This window comes from Diprion similis, chromosome 1, assembly GCF_021155765.1.
Source record: "Diprion similis isolate iyDipSimi1 chromosome 1, iyDipSimi1.1, whole genome shotgun sequence".
NCBI classification, from domain to species: Eukaryota; Metazoa; Arthropoda; class Insecta; order Hymenoptera; family Diprionidae; genus Diprion; species Diprion similis.
The window spans coordinates 9,164,951-9,184,061 of NC_060105.1; the positions used below are offsets into that span (position 1 = coordinate 9,164,951).

At 40.9% G+C, this 19,111-nt stretch overlaps 1 protein-coding gene across 4 annotated transcripts in view; it reads left to right on the forward strand.

Annotated features, from left to right (window-relative positions):
- The window catches only part of LOC124405464 (cadherin-89D), a 46,424-nt gene extending 30,057 nt beyond the window's left edge, over window positions 1-16,367 (forward strand). For 2 of the 4 annotated variants that reach the window (XM_046880363.1, XM_046880371.1), the window contains exons 5-21: window positions 248-356; window positions 449-651; window positions 886-1,014; window positions 1,973-2,921; window positions 3,411-3,569; window positions 3,684-3,861; window positions 4,425-4,683; window positions 4,840-5,143; window positions 5,318-6,951; window positions 7,412-7,624; window positions 8,385-8,473; window positions 9,121-9,204; window positions 9,321-9,389; window positions 10,020-10,223; window positions 13,494-13,697; window positions 14,873-15,079; window positions 15,861-16,367. In XM_046880363.1, the coding sequence (XP_046736319.1) occupies window positions 248-356; window positions 449-651; window positions 886-1,014; window positions 1,973-2,921; window positions 3,411-3,569; window positions 3,684-3,861; window positions 4,425-4,683; window positions 4,840-5,143; window positions 5,318-6,951; window positions 7,412-7,624; window positions 8,385-8,473; window positions 9,121-9,204; window positions 9,321-9,389; window positions 10,020-10,223; window positions 13,494-13,697; window positions 14,873-15,079; window positions 15,861-16,290 (5,424 nt within the window). In that variant the 3' untranslated portion in view covers window positions 16,291-16,367. The remainder of the gene's footprint in view (window positions 1-247; window positions 357-448; window positions 652-885; window positions 1,015-1,972; window positions 2,922-3,410; window positions 3,570-3,683; window positions 3,862-4,424; window positions 4,684-4,839; window positions 5,144-5,317; window positions 6,952-7,411; window positions 7,625-8,384; window positions 8,474-9,120; window positions 9,205-9,320; window positions 9,390-10,019; window positions 10,224-13,493; window positions 13,698-14,872; window positions 15,080-15,860) is intronic. The other 2 variants (XM_046880380.1, XM_046880390.1) reach the window with 2 other exon arrangements.
- The last annotated feature ends 2,744 nt before the right edge of the window (window positions 16,368-19,111 follow it).

Here is a 19,111-nt window from a genome sequence, read left to right on the forward strand (position 1 = left end):
TTCTCCTTCTTACACACTCAATTGACAATGAACCATTCAATTTCGCCTAGCAATACGCCCATTTCCTATGTACACCCGCATAGCGAGGCCAAGATCGGCGAGAAACATTTTTGCCTTTCTTAAATTTTTCCCATAGAAATCAAATCGTCAATATCTCATTGAGCCGTGAAATTTAACGGAACTAACGCGTCGATGCGACGAGAAAGACGATGACTAAAAATTTTCGAAATCACTTTCCATTACTCAGGTATCAGCGCACTTGTCGGTGACGGTTTTTGTCGAAGACGTTAACAGCTACTCTCCAAGTTTCATCGACGCTCCATATCACGTCACGATTGACGAACTTGCGCCAGTTGGTGAGTGAAAAAAAAACGTAACATTTCATCTGTGGATTGCATCTGCAGTCGTTCGTCACTTCGGTTACAACAGAAGTTTTCGAAATTTTAAGGTCGGACGATATTCCGAGGAATTCACGCCATCGACAGGGACAAGCTTAACACCCAGAACAGCGAAGTTCACTATACAATTGTGCGGGGTAACGAAGAGGGAAAATTTGCTCTTGCTTCCGGTTACAGAGCCGAACTTGTCCTGGTAAAACAGCTGGACTACGATGCTGGGGACAGGGAATTCATTCTCACCATTATGGCATCGGTAAGTTCGAAGAATCAGGTTAGATGACACGCAAAAGCACATTGCGCACTAAAATTGTCCATTGATGAGATGAACTGGAATAATCTTCGCGGCTGAAATACATTTTGAGAAGTGAACATGGCCATTTTGTTCCGGCATTTGAAGCATCTAACGTAATTGATGAAAGATTTAATTCCCTGAGTTGCGATGATTGAGTGCGATGTATAATTAATGAGGAAAACGTTCGACTTTCAGGATCGAGGGATACCGAGCAGAACCAGCAACACCACCGTCACCGTCCTTGTTTCAGATAGCGACGATTTGAATCCAAGGTTTACCCAAGATGTTTATAGAACTCAGATATACGAGTTTTATCCAATGTTGGTAAGTGGTTGAAAAAATGTAAAATAAAACCGACACTAGTAATAACTTACAAGTTTTTTTTGTGTGTGTGTTTTTTTATGGTTCTAACGAAGGACTAGAAAAGTAACAGGCATTCCTATTGAAATGGATTCCTCCGAACTGATCTGAATGGTTGTTAAAGTTGTAATATCGACTTTTTGGAATCTTCAACTAATTATCCTCAAATACTTTATCAGACAAGCAGAATATTATCAAAACCTGTGCCTAGTACGAATTTTATAGTTGTAGAAAGTTGTATACATAACGAAAAGTAAATGAACTGACAAGAAGTTTGTTCATTTGAATTGACAATGAGTTCAATTGCCGTCAAAAGCTAGATTGTGAAAAAATATATTTTAAACGGTTCTATTGTGTAATTTTTAACTAAGCAGGTGACTTTGCATCTTTTTAGCAATACGCTGTCTCTCAATTATGCACATAAACAAACCGTCAATACAATGCGGTACAGCCTTTTACCTCACTATTACGATACGTATCGAACACGAGAACGGGGTATACAAATATTTTTACCCATTGAAAGGACTTTAGCAGTAGGTACTCACATTCCGACACGATGTGAAAGTGAATGGTGCACAAAGCCGTGATAAACGTGATCTAGCAATACCGAAAGAACAAAGTCCGATACTGCGTCGATACCGAAAGTATCAGTCACAGATAGCAGAAGAATCGATTTTAATCTGCAGGTGTCATTGGCCTGAGATTAGACACAGCAATTTGACCGTTGAACAAAATCTTTTCTTTCTGTGAAAGGAAATCCACGATGTTCAGACAACCGTTTATCTATTACTGGATCTAAAAATTGAAGGAACAATGCCTCGATTCGAGTTAATGTCACCATTGTTACGCGGTGTTATAATCTGAATCATTGTATCGAAATCGCGGCGATATTCACCGTCTAAAATCCCGTCAATGATCTCAGGACCGGCCGATCCACCTGGAGCTGAATTTCACGCCGCCAATCCTAGCGCTGGATCAGGATCGGGACATCAACGCCCGGATCCGCTACGACTTGACGGCTGGAAATGAGCGGGGTTTTTTCCACCTGAACCCGGAGAACGGTTCGCTGTTCCTGGAGCGAGAGATCGACCTGGACGCGGAGCGAAGCTTGCCAGGAAACGCGTTTTCGCTGCAGATTCAGGCCTCGCAAATGGACAATCCGCTACGAACAACGCTGGCACGAGTCGAGGTCGAGGTTCTTGACCTAAACGACAACTTGCCGGAGTTCGAGGTCGAGTTCTGCAACATCAGCATCGTCGAGAACCTCCCCAACGGCTTCAGCGTCCTCCAAGTCGTCGCCGTCGACCGGGACCAGGGCGAGAACGCTGACTTTGACTACGAGCTCGAAGATTCTTCAGGAGCTTTTGCCCTCGAGGCGAAGTCCGGGTGGCTGACGGTACGCGATCAGAGCCATCTGGACCGGGAGCAACAGAGCTCCCTCAGGATGAAGGTGTTCGCACGCGAGCACCGTCCAAGCGTCGTGAAGAAGGTAGGCAGGTCTCCCTTCGTCGAGGTTGAAGTCACCCTGCTTGACGCCAACGACAACAATCCAACCTTCGTCCCAAGTAACCTGTACGAATTCATGCTGCCGAGCGACTCTCCACCTGGAACCGTCGTCGGCCAGGTTCAGGCAGTCGACATCGACCTGGACAGGAACGGAATGGTTCTCTACCACCTCCAGAATCAGAGGAATGGTTCGGCTCGCACGCCGTTCAGGGTAGACGCCCATACAGGAGTCATTTCCGTCGCTGAAAGTCCGGTGATCGAAGGACGACACGCGATCTTCGTAGAGGCGGTGGATCAGCCCGCGAATCCTAGCGAAAGGCGGTTCTCGTTGGCGGTCGTCACCGTGGAAGTCTTCCGCTCTGGAGGTAAGTCGATTTTACGTGATTCTCGTCATCCTCTTTCTTTAGCTTCTAATTGCACGAATGAGATTGATTGCTACGAGTAAAATCCTGAGAGACATCGACGACTTTCAATCTTCTACTCCATTGCCTTTTCGCATAGAATTGCATAATCGTATGGCTCGTAAGTTATGACCTCAGGGTCGGAATCAGCGACCCTGAAAACTCTTGGAAACAAATTTTCGTAAAAAACGGATTAAAACAACGTGAGTTAGGTACGTGACTTAACGAATTGCAGGGGTTTTCCTCCCTAATCCGGGTAGCAAAAAGTCTTAATTGGTAATGCAAGAGGGTTAGCGAGACGCATACGTCAGAAGACTTGAAATACGAGGGGATTTTGAAAAAGGTGTCAAATCCAACATCCAACTCGTCGTGGTTTTTGCATTATTAGGGTGAACCAATTTTAAGAATAAATTTGCTAACATGATAAATTAACTTTTCTTCGATTCTCTCCAGGGCAAAAACACGGGGAGCCCGATTTTATCGGGTCACCTTACGAGTTTTGGGTCGGTGCAAATGTTGGCATCGGTACCAGCGTCGGGCAAATTCGAGTCAACGACGCAGTGCCGAAGGATGACCTGATTTACGATCTTCTGCACAGCTACTACGAAGGAGGTAAGAAATGAACCCCTAATTCTTAGTCGTACGTCGCTTTTCCTTCGTTCCCTAAGAGAATGAGAAGATAAAATTTGAGTTCGCAGTAAATAGAAACTGAAAAATCTGTTACAGTGCCATTCGCAGTGGAGGAACGATCGGGGACGATAACAGTGATCGACGAGATCGAGAAGTACGACAGATCGCTGTTTGACTTTGAAGCTCAAGTTACGGACGAGCGGGACTTAATGATCGTAACAAACGTCTCGATCCACGTAGTGGACCCCGGGGACGAGCGGGGAATATTTACGCAGTAAGTGAGGGTAATTAATAACCGTAATTCAAGGGGAAGCCAAGTGGCGCGTTTAGCTACCAACCGTTTACAGAATGATTTATCAAGAGAGCTCTCGAAGCGGTATAGCTCGGTGTTTATTTCACGCGAGAAAGTGAAAACACGGCTTAAAGCAGGCCGATCCGTGTCCATCGTAAGACGGTTTCTCAGACGAAAGCTGGCTGGCTTCGTTGCGTAATGTAAATATAATTGTAACAGTCTTCTTAATTTCGTCGCTAGTACGATGGGCGGCGTTATATATGTTGTTTCAGTCAAGGTGGTGATTAATTTTTATGCTTATCACTCCGCGACCATCTACTACCTGCTCCGTTTCTCTTCCAATTTTTCACTCCTCGTAGCTGCACGCTAGTGCAACATATCATGATCTAGTTACAGTTTACAAACTGCCTCCGGGTCTTCCTGCCTGGTAATAAAAACGCCAACCCCACGATCAGTCGGATCGAATGAGGATGAAATTAATCACCGCTACTTAGCGGTCGATTTGTCAGATGTTTTTATTCTCCAACATCGTTTTTTCACCACAGAAGAACGGCCGGAATGCCGCTTGTCTTTCACGTGAAGGAGAATATGCCCGGCGCCTTCATCGGTCAAGTATTACCAAATAATGGCACCAATTCAAGCCGCAACATCAGCTTCCTAATCGCGAATCAGCAGGATGTACCGGACATCTCCATCACCGACGAAGGTACTCTCTACACGCCAAAAGGTCTGGACCGAGAAACTCGGGAAAATTATAGCATCACAGTAATTGCTGACAACGCAAAAGGCGTTGGAATATTCCAGGTGAGTTTTTTCAGCCCTGAATTTGATTGATCAGAACCCAGACTGGTTTAATTAGAAAACAGTCGAAGTCCTCCACGCTCGAAATAACCAGAAAAATGCAATATATTCCAAAGGTCATCGAGTATCTTGAAATAATTTTTGTGCTAATTGACTCAGGTGACCGTGATCGTTGAGGACGAGAACGACAACGCGCCAATGTTCGATATTCCGGTATACGAGGGTCGTATCCAAGAGAACAGTCCAGTGGGTACAGAAGTGGCATTGACGAGGCGAATTACGGCGAAGGATCCGGACGACGGTGGTAACCAGAACTTCGCGATAACCGTTCACGGGGAAGGGAGTGAATTGTTCACAATTGATCAGGTCTCGGGTCGCGTGTTCTTCAAGGGAGACGCCGAGGGTTTGTTGGACCGGGAGGCGAGGCCGTTTTACAATCTAAGCCTGGTGGCGAGAGATAAGGGTAAGTGAAAATCAGCTCTTTGTGTAAAAGACCACGACCATTTGGTACCGTTGTAAAAAGCACCGTGCCGGTTGTGGAAACTTGACAATAACTTCAGAATTGCACTATGAGTTGAAGAAACTACGATGAATCGAGACGTGCTCGACATGGTAACGACGTTGTCTGTACTTTCAGCTAACCTGCATTCCGAGGCTCAACTAATAGTGACTATAACCGACGAGAATGACAACGCGCCAAACTTTACTCAGATGGTGATACTCCCTGACCTGGGAATCGAGGTCGCGAATCAGTCGATGAAGGAGCGTCTGCTCGCCGGAAAACGCTGGTCCGGTGACAACGGGGAAGACGACGAAGCGCCCTTCCTTACGATACCGGAGAACGTGACTCTCGGAACGCCGATAATCCGTTTGGTAGCTTTGGATAAGGACGAGGGTACGAACGGTGAGGTGACCTACGCCATAGCGAACGAAACCTTCGGGGAAAACCGACTTCGCCAAACGCCGAAGGCCCATTTCGTGATAAGCACCAGTACCGGCGAAGTATCAGTTTCCCAAGCGCTTCCGGCTGGTCGTGAGATCGTCTTGGCGATCGTCGCCGTCGACGGTGGTGGACTCTTCGACAACGTGACGCTCAAGTTCTTCATTACCGACGTCAACAACCATTCCCCGGTGTTCAGGAAGTCCTGGTACCTCTTCAGCGTTCCCGAAGGCTCGTACCACGACCACGCCATCGGTACCGTCGAGGCCGTTGACGCGGACCACGGTAGCAACGCCGTCGTCTCGTACACCCTGGTCCCCGGTTCGCTGCAGGTGCCCTTCTCCATTTCCGAGCAGTCCGGAGTCCTCAGGGTGTCTGGAATGCTGGACCGCGAGTCGATCGACATGTACGAGTTCAACGTGACGGCCAGCGACCGCGGTACCGAGCAGTTGACAACCTCAGTTCTGGTCCAGGTGAACGTCCTCGACGTTAACGACAATCCTCCGCTCTTCTGGGGCTTCGACGACGTCTGGAAGGGCATAGGTGATCAGCTTCCGGTCCCGGTCTATCGTACCTCAGTGCCGGAGAACAGCCCGGTAGGAACGGTGATCGCGAAGCTGCGCGCAAACGACTCAGACCTGGTTGGAAACGGGAACGGATTGGTCCTGTTCGACATTCCTCACGGGCAGAACTCCAGTCGGTACTTTAGTATCGAGGGAAAGGAGGGCCTCGTGAAGACCATTGTTCAGCTCGATTACGAGGCTCAGGGTCTTCACAACGTGACCGTGACAGCAAGCGACCTCGGATCGCCGAGTTTGACTTCCACCGCGATGTTGATTGTGAACGTCGTCGATCCAGAAGACGGCCAGGAGTTAAGGCGCCCCGTCTTTCAGCACCGGTACTACGAGGTCGAAGTTCCAGAAAACCATCCCGTACCCTTCAAGCTGGTACAGCTGAACCTGTCGGACTCATTCCGTCAGCAACACGTCCACTACACCCTCGCGTCAACGGAATTGGAGATCAAGGAGCGCTTCACTATCGACCCCCACAACGGCACCCTCCTCCTCATCTCGCCCCTCGATCGAGAGAGCAAAGAACTTTACGAAATGAAGGTTAGAGTGGACAGGGTTAAGAATGGACGCGCCATGTCGGCGATGATTTATCCCGTGGTAGACGACAGGCTTAACGGGCTTGAATTCAACGAGGCTAAGATCGTCGTCAGGGTTAAGGACGTCAACGATAACCCACCTCGTTTCAAGTCCGACGGACGTCCGATGGTCGCCGCTATTCCGACGACTGCGCATTACGGATACGAAATTATGAGGGTTGAGGTAATCACTTTCTCATATTATATCGCTTTAGTGATCCAGGTCTCCAGTTCCAGAAGGATGTCTTTCGTCTCAATTATGTCGGCTTGAAATTACGTTCGACAAACAGTTGTATGGTTGATTTTATGACCTTAAGAACTTTAATTTTTATGAAATCAATCTGGCCTTTCACTCTCTGGTAAAATGAACCGATTTGACAGTCAAGTCAAAATCGCGAGTGAGTCTAAGAAAAAAAAAAAAACTCGGCGAAGAGTTTATTTTGTTTCTATTATTCTGTTCGTGTCAAAAAACAAAAACAAGGGGGGGGGGGGGAGGGAATTAAGGAGGTTTCGATCGCGCAAAATATCAGATCGATGAACCCACCCCCGAGGAAAAGATAATCCGACTAGAAATTCGAGTTCCCATGACCGCGATGTCTTAACCGCAAAGAAATGACAAAAGCAACGTTAATATTTCATTTAAGGCAGAGGATCCGGACGAGGGAACAAACGCAGATATACGTTACCAGATTATTGGCCGAGAGGATGCGCCAAGATTTGCCATTGACCCACTGAGTGGTCAAGTCCGTTCGGTGGGTAGTTTTTCACGAGACGCCGGCCGCGTCTTTGGCTTCGATGTCAAGGCCACGGATAGAGCTGGTGCAGACGATGGCCGTAGCAGCATAGCCAACGTTTTTGTGAGTATTCCACACACACACAGCAATTTTGGCCAGAAATTTAAAGCTCTCAGCTCAGCTCAAGCTGTTACCTCGCGTTTATACGTATACAGTATGCTGCAAAAATTTCTTCGGCAATTTCGTTTCTCGCCCGAGTCGTTTACCGGAAATCTCCGATGCTGCGCACCGGAATTTACGTCGCGGGGTAAAGACAGACTGGCTGTTATGAGCAGAAGAAAAAAAATTAAAAAAATAGATCGATAAAAGAAGCGAAACGTGACTGAGTAATTTGAAAATAAAAGCAGAAAATTCTTTGCGCGTCTTTAAAAAACGCACAATAAACTCCAAGGACGTACTTTCGCTTGGCACGACCTTCGGAGACCTTCTCGAAGTGAAACGAGCTGGCGGGGTCCTACAGGTGTTCGGAAAGATTACAGAGAGAATTGCTGCTCGGAGGTGAACGCTCCGTTTTAAATCGTAAGGAACCAGTGAACTGTGACACGGAACTTTACGCTCAGTCACGAAACGAGCTCCGGGAATTTAAACCGAACGTGTGGGTGTCGGGTTAACAGCCTAGATCTCATATCTCGTGGGGAAGCTTAACGAATAAATAAAAAAAGAAAAAACAAAAAAGAAAACTTTAAGGTAGCTGATTCAAGCCACAGGTTTTTAGAATTAAATATGTAGGATTTTTTAACGGAGTAGCAAAGAAGAAGGAAAACATTTAAAAAAAAAAATAATAAATATTAGTAAACGATGTGGAAAACTTATTTTCAAACAGGTCTACGTTCTGGATGATCACAAACAAGTCGTTATGGTTATGGGTGACAGACCAACCGACATCGAGAGACAAATTGAAAATATTACCTCGTAAGTATGAATAAAAAAAAATTGAAGCAATTTTTACGACTATAAGCCGATTTAAAGGGTCATTGATCAGATGCTCTGATTTTGAGAAAATTGAAATACTGTTGAATCATTAATAACCGTCATGCCGTTACTTTTAGCAGATCTAAATTCATCTGTAACATATAAAATATTCGAAAAACCGATAAAAGTAACGAAGAATTTATTTAAAGTACAAAAAAGTGATTCAAATTTGCAAAAAATGACTTGAAAACGCGCCTGAAATAATTGCAACTCTTAGAGTCGATGCGGTACGTGAAGAGTATATATACATAAAGGAGTGAGTAACCCTCGAGGCAGGTTACCCGGGAAATTAAATTTGTGGATTCAATTCAGCGGGGTGAAGTCGTATAAGCGTATTCAAATTTATTCCTCGGAAACGTAGCAAGGCAGCAAACAATCGCTGCTGTATAGAGTTGGTAAGAAAATCAGAGGAACGAGATGGTCGTGCATTTCAGGTGCTTCATAACGACTTTCGGAGATGATTTTAACGAGATGTATTATTCAATTTGACATTGAAGAAAAAAAGGATGGATGAATGAAAAAGTTGAATAGATAAAAAGAAAAGTCAGCAAATAAAACTGAACTGTATGACACTGTAAAATTTTCAGGATACTTCGCAACGTGACAGGTTTGGATGTGAGAGTGAGAAAATTGGAACCCCATATTGAGAAGAATTTGATCGATGCCGGCTCGTAAGTTCCATTCAAATTCAAATGACATTCTATACCTAATATGATATTCAAAATCTATGCGACGCGTAGGGATAAATTCCTCCGTTTTATATCCATCTTTCTTCCTTCCCTTTCAGAACGGACATGTATTTATACGCCGTCGATCCACATCTCAACGTCATGATAGACATGGACACCCTCCACAAGTGAGTGAAATCTAACGGAAAATCATATGATATTTTAAGAATAATATCGTGAAAAAATTCTCGAGTTATCGAGTGTTTAGCAATGGCGTCCGCGATTTTCGGTACATAAATTTGCTAATGTAACGAAGTACATAATAGATTTCTCCACAGTGAGCGATCTTTGTAACATTAATCTGTCTCCAATCTCTCCTCTGTTCAAAAAACTGGAAGAATTTTCAGCAAGAGTCAGTCGAATACCAAATGTTGAAATTTCAAAATATCAAGCCTTTAAACTCATAATAGAACCTGTTCGATTATACCATGCAAACGAATTCCGTAATGAAACGGTATAGAAAGCTGAAAAAAATACGAAAGACCGATCGTTTGTCACTCCTATATATTACTTCATTCGCATCTTCGTTGAGTTTCTATTAAAATAAAAAATAAAATTATAATTCTTGTAAGAAATCTATGAATGAGTATTTAGTATAGTGTATCAAATCGTTAAAAAAATCGGCAAAATTAAAAAATGCCTTTCTGAATACCGATAAAAAACAAAAAAAAATTTTTCTGGTTAAGCATTTTTCGGCGATTCATAACGCCCGACCTTTTGCGGGATCTGACTAATTGTGCGTCTTTTTCCTCGTTTAGCGTCTTTCACAACAAGAAGTCGGAGATAAAACGTGAACTGGAGAAGTACCACGTGCTTGAAATAGCCGGAAACACGCCTAAAAGGGCGAACCAAAGGTACCTCCTGTCGACCCTGGAAGTGGGGGTCGTAGTCTTAGGATGCGTCGTCTTCGTCGGCGCCCTTGTGACCGCACTCTGTGTGACATGCGTGCGGAGAAATAAACGGTAGAAACCTTTCCTCGTTATTATTTTCACTAGACAAACTAACTATCGCGTCGATTGAATGACAAAATAATAAGAAGCCAGTTCCGTGTCGTTTGAATGACGCAATGACCTAACGACCCTCTCGTCTCATCGATTCATAACCACGCAATTACGCCTCAGGCGTTCCTTCGTTTTACTATCTAAATTTTTTTTCTCCTTACTGTCTTCTAATAACTTGTATATCAGGTATATCATTTGTGGCTAATATTTCTTATATTGTTCGTGATTAATCTGCCTTTTGTAGGGGACGCCACAACCTTGGCAATGTACCGCGAACCCTGTGACCTGTTCACTTGTCGCAATTCTTCGTACTGCGAGAATAAAAAGAGAGAAAACAAAAAGAAAAAAAAAAAAAAAAAAAATTCAACAAATACTCAACTTTGAGTCGGGAATTGCGAATTCTTATCATTTTATTTTTTTTCACACATTTTGATATCGCTAGAATTGCCTGCATTGATATTCAACGATCGAGTTGCGCAATATCTTCTTGGATGATGAACGATTTTCCCGCAAAAGTTTTCATTCGAGAAAGTCCAGCTTTAGCATATATAAGTATAAATTTTCTGAGTGGGTCACTCGATTCAAAGATGAACCGATGAAAGTTTCCTGAGATCGGGCGTTTCGATAAAATAGATTTTTCGAGTTCGATTAGGACGTTGACAATATGTGAGGATGGAGGATGCGAAGGACGCGTGTCCGAAGTTTGATTAATCATAGCAGCTGAGGCGGTTCTGCTTTTTCCTCGCTTTCACCTGCCCATCGTACGCGTCCCCTCTTTCACTTTCACTTCATGCTGTCGAGAAATTGATTCGAGAATTCAACCATTTTATTCGATGCTACTAAAAACTCTGCGCGCTTAGGCGTTGAAAGAAATTATATTCGTTTCACTATTTTTTCCTTAGTACGTAGAAAAATGTACAAAAATTTTTATATATCCATCAGTTCGTATATTCTTTGGAGAAATAAAACACGTGCTGTGTTAAGTTCTATACTCGGTGATTATTATCAAAAATTTTGTACGTCTGTGAATATTGAAGATAATGTGTGTGAAAAAAAAAAAAAAAAAAAAAATAAGAAAAAAACGAAACAAAAATCCTGGATCATTTCAAAGGAAATTCTCTAAGCACGTTATAAAAAACTGCTTGCGTGTATTTTCTCTCCACTTTTCACAACCTCACACGAATACGTACTCGCGGAAAAAATAATCTTGACGAGAATTGACTTTATTTATTTTAACATCAACTAGCCATCATTATTCCTAAGCCATATGCAAAAATCATAATACAGGACCTTCCGTGTCGACTGAATCACATTTTTTTCCATCGACACACTAGACTAGACCGAATAAACTGAGAGAGAAAAAGTTAACCTGGCCAGTTGACAAGGAACAGGTCTTTCGTGTAGAGTAGAAATGTATCAATTATGATTATGTATATAAAATCTTTATAAAACGTCGGTATAATGTTATGATAATAAACCAAATGTAAAACTTGAAAAATGTACTTTAAATGAAAGTAGATATGTTTTGGACATAGTGTACCAGTATTCGTGCTGTAATAATACAAACTTAACTGTGCGCTGGATAAATGATACCCAATAAGCATGTGTACGAATAAAATCAATAATAATTAGATCTAACGACCCGCTATACATGGTGCAGTATGTTCAAAAACTTGGAAACGCACAATTGAAAAAAAAAGAAAGAAAAACAATCACAAATTCTAATTATTCACATCACGTTCACTTACCACGTATATATACAATTATACATATATATATATAACACCAACGCATGTGTAATTTTGTTCAGGCATTACTAACACGCTTGTTTAATACATTTGTCGTTGCTTGCTTTTGGACCTTCTGTACCATGTATGCTTAGACATGATTTATTGTTCCATTTTAACCTGACCCTCCAATCGACGAAAACTCCATTAATCCTAACAATAATTAAATAATTATTTCACACCAATTCCATTTTTTCCGTACTCACTTTGCATTTACAGGTGTGTAAACGAAGACTCGTCTCTTTAAAATCAACCCATACAATCTCAAGCTAACCGACACTCGTTGATTTCGAAGAATATCGTACACCTTCAACTATGATCGATGGATCAGGTTCCTCCCCTCCCCTTCCCCCCTCGCCATTATCTCAGGTATATTGTCACTTGGAATTGCATTTCCGGTGATGGATGTATGTCTTTCTCGTTATTCGCGATGAGACAAACCGGTTCAACGTCTATTTATTCCACACGCATAATGTTTTTTTTCTTCAAGCCTATGATTTTGAAGCACCGGAAAATTTATGTTGTGAATTATTTAAAACTCTTCAATTTGCTTACTTTTGAATCATAATTTTGGTATTAACTGTAAACTATTTCTACAACATTGTTTAAAAAATGAAGCACAAATTTCACTCCGTGTACAATCCTAATTTACTTTTATACTACATAAACAAAAAAGTGAAGAAATAAAAAATGAAATAATATCTTTACATCTGAGATAGATTCACGAATGTCTGAGCTTGATAATCATTTTGTTGCTCGAAACAGAGAATCTTTTGGCAAAGCAACACGTCAAGGTTAGAAGAAAATCAAATTTCAAACACCGAAAGCTCTTTATACCATCCTTTTGCACACGGTTCTCTTCCGATTTACTTCGATCTAATAAATCTCCAGAAAATGTAAACGAGTGAAAACATTCGCGCTTGTTCTATCATCATGTTCATTATACGCCTTTTTTTCAAATTTCCTTTCTTTTTTCTTCCTACCCGAATATAAAAATCCGCAACGAAAGATTATAAATATTTGTAAACCAAGCCGGATGTTAATACTTTCAAATTTAGAGCCTATACATACCTTTACAACTGTTCGTGGTTGTATATCAGTTTCAGATCGTTACAGGTTTCAGTTCAAAGAAAATAAAAAAAAAAATAAAAAAACTTCCACGTCAAAATAATCCATTAAAATCTAAAATCCATTCCTCACGAGAGTATAAGAACAAAAAGCAATGAAAAGAAAAAGTAAATCAAGCGTGAAGAGTCTACGACTATTGACTGGCGTTTATACGATCGCTTTTTCGATGATATCCTCTGTCTTCCCATTGATGAAAGCCGGGATGAAAGGGCGCAATATCAGTCCAGGTTCTGAGAAAATTGATAAAAGAGTTGTAGACGGTAATAGAGCGAGGTTCAGAGACGAGACTATGACGGTTATGAAATTTGTTGATTAGCCGACAGCAGCAGGAGGCCGCGATATTTGCGGCGGGAGCCCCGGTCGGATTCGCCCTCGCCGATGCCAACGGCACCCTGCAGAAGCCAGGAATGTTCCCCACCTTCGTCGACGGCCTTCGTCACTACGAGCCAGAGTCATTCGAGAGGGATGTCAGGCACCAGGGAGTGTACGAGCATGAACCCAGCTGCGTAAGGTTTCACAGGTCAGAATTTCGATTTGCATACGCACCGTTAAACGCGTATTCAAATCAACTTTTTATACCCACACGTCTTTTGGCGTAAAGCGAAATGTCTGGTAAAGATTTTTCGTTCCAGAAGCCGACTTCGCTCTGGACGAAAGAAAGAAAAAACATCGGAACAACTTACGATTAGTCAATCGCGAAACGCGTTTTACTAATCACAGCATTCGATTCTTCCCTTCTTCTCTTTGAATTCCTTAAAACAAAAATCAAATATTCAACAGTATCCCAAAATAATTTTACAAACTGCTACGACTTTTGTAAAAATTTTTGAAAATGATATAAGCGCTGAATATTTGCCAGTAACGAATCATACGATTGTACCTTTTTTTTTTTTTTTTTTGAATAATTTTCAGGCTTTTTTTTTCATCCTGTTATCGTGTTGTTCAGCGATAAATTATTACTTTGAATATCTTGTGATCGCGTCAACGTTGAACAAATATCATAACTTTACAGCGTGGTTTGATAGTCCATGTTGTATATTAATTGCGTTGAAACGTTTTTCGTTGCTTATAGCTTACATCTTCCCCCTCCCCCGCCCCCCTGAATGTAATGGCACACCTTGTAACTACATGGGACTAAAATTAAACACCGGATTACGAAAATTACATTTCGAAGAACTGCAGACGTGTATATTGATAGGAATTTTACAACAACGAATTTTTATTACCGTAGACGGTTAGCTTTTTATAGCGCCATCATGTTGATGTCTGGGTTCGTAAGACGCTGACTTGGATACTCGGACCAGTCTTTGCTTAGCTAAAAATTTTTACTCTCCATTTCTCAAGTCTCAAAATATCCGATAAAAATTATTAAACATCTTGTTATTTGGGGTTCTAAACAAATTTTTAAACGTCGAGACGTTTTTTGTGGATCATAAAATTGAGATACGACGATTCAGATTGACGTGTTCAAAACGTACGTTGAATTGCGTCAAAGTATAAAACGATCGTCACGAATATACTGAGTTTCTTTGCATTGGTTTCCACCGCTGATAACGATCCATGGCTTTCTTTTCGTACGGTTAAAAGCTCGATCGGTATACGAGGCCAATGTTGCACCACGTCTGAGTATTTTGTCCTGCGTTGAACTCCGGAGAAAGGAGAAACAAAAGGACCAATGAAGTACCCTTTTTTCAGATCGAGCAACGCAAAGCAGATGGGAAGAACGGGTCCCGGGGGATTGTCAGGTCTGACGGGACTGACGGGGTTGGAAGCTTCGGCAGCCTCGCTCCACTCCAGCGGCCATGATTCAGGCATCGTAGCGAGGACTTGCCACTGCAGTCATTCCTCGAGTCCTTCAAGTGGTGAAAGCAGCAAGTCAGTCTTTTACAGGATCTCTAAAAAGTAACTTTAAACCAAGTTTGCGCCTTAAAAATCCCGCACGATCGGAATAAGGAGGAAGAAACGCAGCAGAATTTTTATCCCGCAAGTCCTATTCAGTGAAAATTTTCCAAACTTGTTTGATTTTCAAACTCTCACTGCCCGATTTTTAGTTCAATACCTTTATCGTTATTTTCACTTTCTAAAAGGTTCTGAGGAAATTTTTCTCTTCAAATACACAAATTTCCAAAAGTCTGTATTAAGCATTTGGCTAACTCTGTGTAAAAGGAAGAAGAAAAAAAAAAAACCGTAGCAATGTCAGAAAAGATATTCGCGAATTCTTGATTACCGTCATGGATTCTTATAGTTATATAAACAACATAGAAAACGAAGGGAAAAAAATCGTTTATAATATTCCCACAAAATTCTGTGAATTTCCAAATTTCTACGAAGAATATTCAATATCTCTTATACTCGGTAAAACGGTGGATTTATAATCACACGAAGTGTTGGTAAAATATTATAAAAAAAATTTGAAACCCACCCAAAGAATTCAGTGCAAATCCGTTCATTAAAATCCGAAAAACAAGACTCGCTAAAGTAACAGAAAAACGAGTATAAGAAGCAGAAAGCTTTTCTGTCAATATCTCCTTGAAACCGATCAAAACGAATTAGCTGAAACAATTCGCAATGAAAAAAACGAAAAAGAAAAGTGGTAAAAAAAACAAAAAAATGGTTTACATCAGACGCCGTTAAATGTACGATTTCTGGAGATGTCTAATCCGTAACCCTTGAAAACTTTTAGCGGTTACGAAGATTCGTTGAAGTCGTTGAATCGTCGAGACAGTGGAAACGAGATATCCCACGGGCAGGAGATGAGCACGGTGGTCAGACGGGCGAATTTACCGTCGTCCAGGAGGCGTCACCGGTTCCACTCGTTCGCAGGAAACGGGCCGACGTCGTCAGGGTCGAATTTCGCCTCGGAGAGCGCATTCAAAAGGTCAAAGAGGCGTTCGGATCCGGACTCACTGCCCTCGGAGACGGAGAATAACGTCACAGAAACGGTGATCCATGAGCACCCGAGTACGGAGGGCCTGATACCCTCGATATCGGGGACGAACGCGTCGACGCTCCATGGCAAGTCCCAAAACGTCGTCATTTCGACGCCGGCTGCAGCGGCGTTGACGAGACGTCAGAGCGAAAGGTTCAACGTCATGTACGCCAGGCCGAGATAAGTATTATCTGATTTAAAGCTCTCGACGTCATCCCTGGTTCAGTGAATTGTGCAAGATGACGAGTATCGTCATCTACGGATGAAGATGGTACAAATGACACGTTGTAGAGATATTTGCCCCAAGTGTCAGGATAACGGAAAATTTATGGATTACGGTTTGGTTTCTGGTTGTTCTTGTTTTTTTTTTTTCCTTTTTGTCTTTCTTTACAATTATAATTATAAAGATAAAATAATTATTAAAAATTAATAAAATGAGTGTCGGAAACCAAGCCGTATTTTTTCATTCAAATTTCATTTGTACCATGTGTTTGAGGGTCCCCTTGATAGATTATTCACGTACAACTTCATCCAGATAAGATGAAAGATATGCAATTATCTTGATAATAAATAAGATTATCCTCATTATCATCTGGATGATCCCATGAAAGAAACCATGTTTCGTTGTGATTTGTGGAAAAATATATATCGTTACTGCAAATCAATTTCCTTTTTTTTTTTACTTTCAATTCTGAGATGACAAAAGATTAATTTGAGTCGAGCTAAATTTATTTCAAACAAATTGATTTTATTTTATGTCTTTCGCAAAATAAACAATAAAAAAATTCTCTCGGCTCAAACGATCCTTCATTTTTTCTTTCACATCGTGCTGATTAGAAGGACGTCTTTGTTGAATTATCTATTTTCGGAAAATTGAATTAGTATCCTAACACCGAATAGCATCGTCTATAATGCTTCGCTAATAATAGGCGGTGTTAATCGTCATCACGGTAAAAAAAAAGATGAAAATGAAACAGCTAATGATATCTACAGATGAAGATGAAAGATAAGGCTTAAATCAGTACATTAAATTTAATTATCTATTAATGTAAGACGATTATCTCAGATAGAATTATTCAGATAACGTACAACACTGCCCAGGGCTGCCATTCCTCAATTTAAATTTTGTAAATATACGACGAGACGTTGATTTTCCTGTCAATGTTTTTGTCTTTTTTTCATTTCTCTCTCTTTTTTTTTTTCTTCTCATCACTTATTTTCCAACTTCCGGATGTCATCTCGTCGACTCATAATCACGATTGCTTAAGTATAACTTCTGGGTGTAATTAGACATGGTTAATGATTCGTGTGAAAGGTGAAACTCATTAGAAAATCCCCCCCACCGCTCCTCTTGAAAGTTTACACGTGTTCATGGGCGTGGCTAATTACACGTTGAATATTCTCCTCCATTATACGCTTTGCGTATAAAATCATTATTTTTCCACGTATGTAAGAGCTTTGTTTGCTGATTTGACGATCGTCCGTGCATGCGTCACCGAGTCAGGGTCAAGTGCAGGTAGTACTTGAAAAAGCTCAAAGGTGCTTTCTGTTAAATACGAAGTTTCATACGGATTTAATCATACACACGTTGTGTGTGAGATTTTCTTTAAAACATACGACGTAATTTGATCCATTTATTTTTGTAATGTATAATATATTTATTGTAATTAGAATCATAGCTCTGCGGTATATTGTTACTCATCTGTTTAAATATGCGTAAAATCACGTAAACCCAATTGTCGTGAGATTGTAACAATTGTGTAAAGCAGTCAAATGAAGTTCTATTGTTAATTCGTGCACTTATATATATAATTATAATTAGGACGTAAGACTTCATTTGACCAATATATGTTTTATACATATTCAGTCACTGTTAATGTATCACATTATTTGTATATTGATCTGTAAATTTTCATTAACAATAATCGTAAAGATATAATATATCTATGATAAAAAAATGATTAATAAAAGTGTCTACATTTTTTTCTGATTATTCATTTGTAAATTGAAAAATTCATTTCCTTAAGTCAGCAACTTGTGTAAGATATTTCACAACGAAGATGAGTTGAAAAGGAATTGTGAGAAATATGAAGCCTGAAGCTACTGAGAACCTTGTCGTTTGAATACCATTTTACGAAAAATTTCAGAAAATTATACATCGCCATTGTCAATCAGATCCATCGATTCCTCGCTAAAACCACCCCCTTAATTTAGGAATATAATGCTAAAAAGCCTTTATCTTCGTGTCCAAAATGACAGACGTGCCAGGATAAAATATCAGTATCATATTTCATCAATCTATGTATACAATAATTCATCGTGCACTCAAAATATATGCTATTTCATAAGCGTTCCAAACCCTATATCGTTTCTTTAAAGCTCTTCGATAATAAAATCCGGGAACAACGATATAATATTCATGGTTAATAAGAAGATTATTTTCACATATACGTGTCATTCGTCATATTTCATTCATTCTTGATAATAGATTGTCCTCATTTGTCTTCCAATGATCGTAATTATCATCAGTTAATAAAATCACGATCTTGAGTTACCGAATAAAATAATATGCTTTATTGGCAATACGTGTTTCAAGATAAAAATCAGAAAAAGACTGTTTTTACCATAATACTAATTAACACAGCAACTTCACCCCTTTTTACAACAGATGAAAACCTCAATGCGTCTTTTATCCATCACAACAACTAGATCAGAAGGGTGAGAAGAGAGGGTTAAACGAGTGATTTCACCATTTGTAACAATTTATAATTCATTTTTAGGACGAGAAACAATAAAAAATAAAAATCAAAACACCCATCACTGGTCTAAGTAAAGCACGTCGTACGTGATAATATAATACAAGCAATTTGTATGAAAAATCACGCGAGTCGTTAAAGTGTTGGTGTGTATTGGGGGATGGGGGTGTGTAAAATTGTTCGAATTATCAGGCAATTGGCCATGACACAGCTGGTTGCACGGAGGTAACGGGAGCACGGTGGCTACAA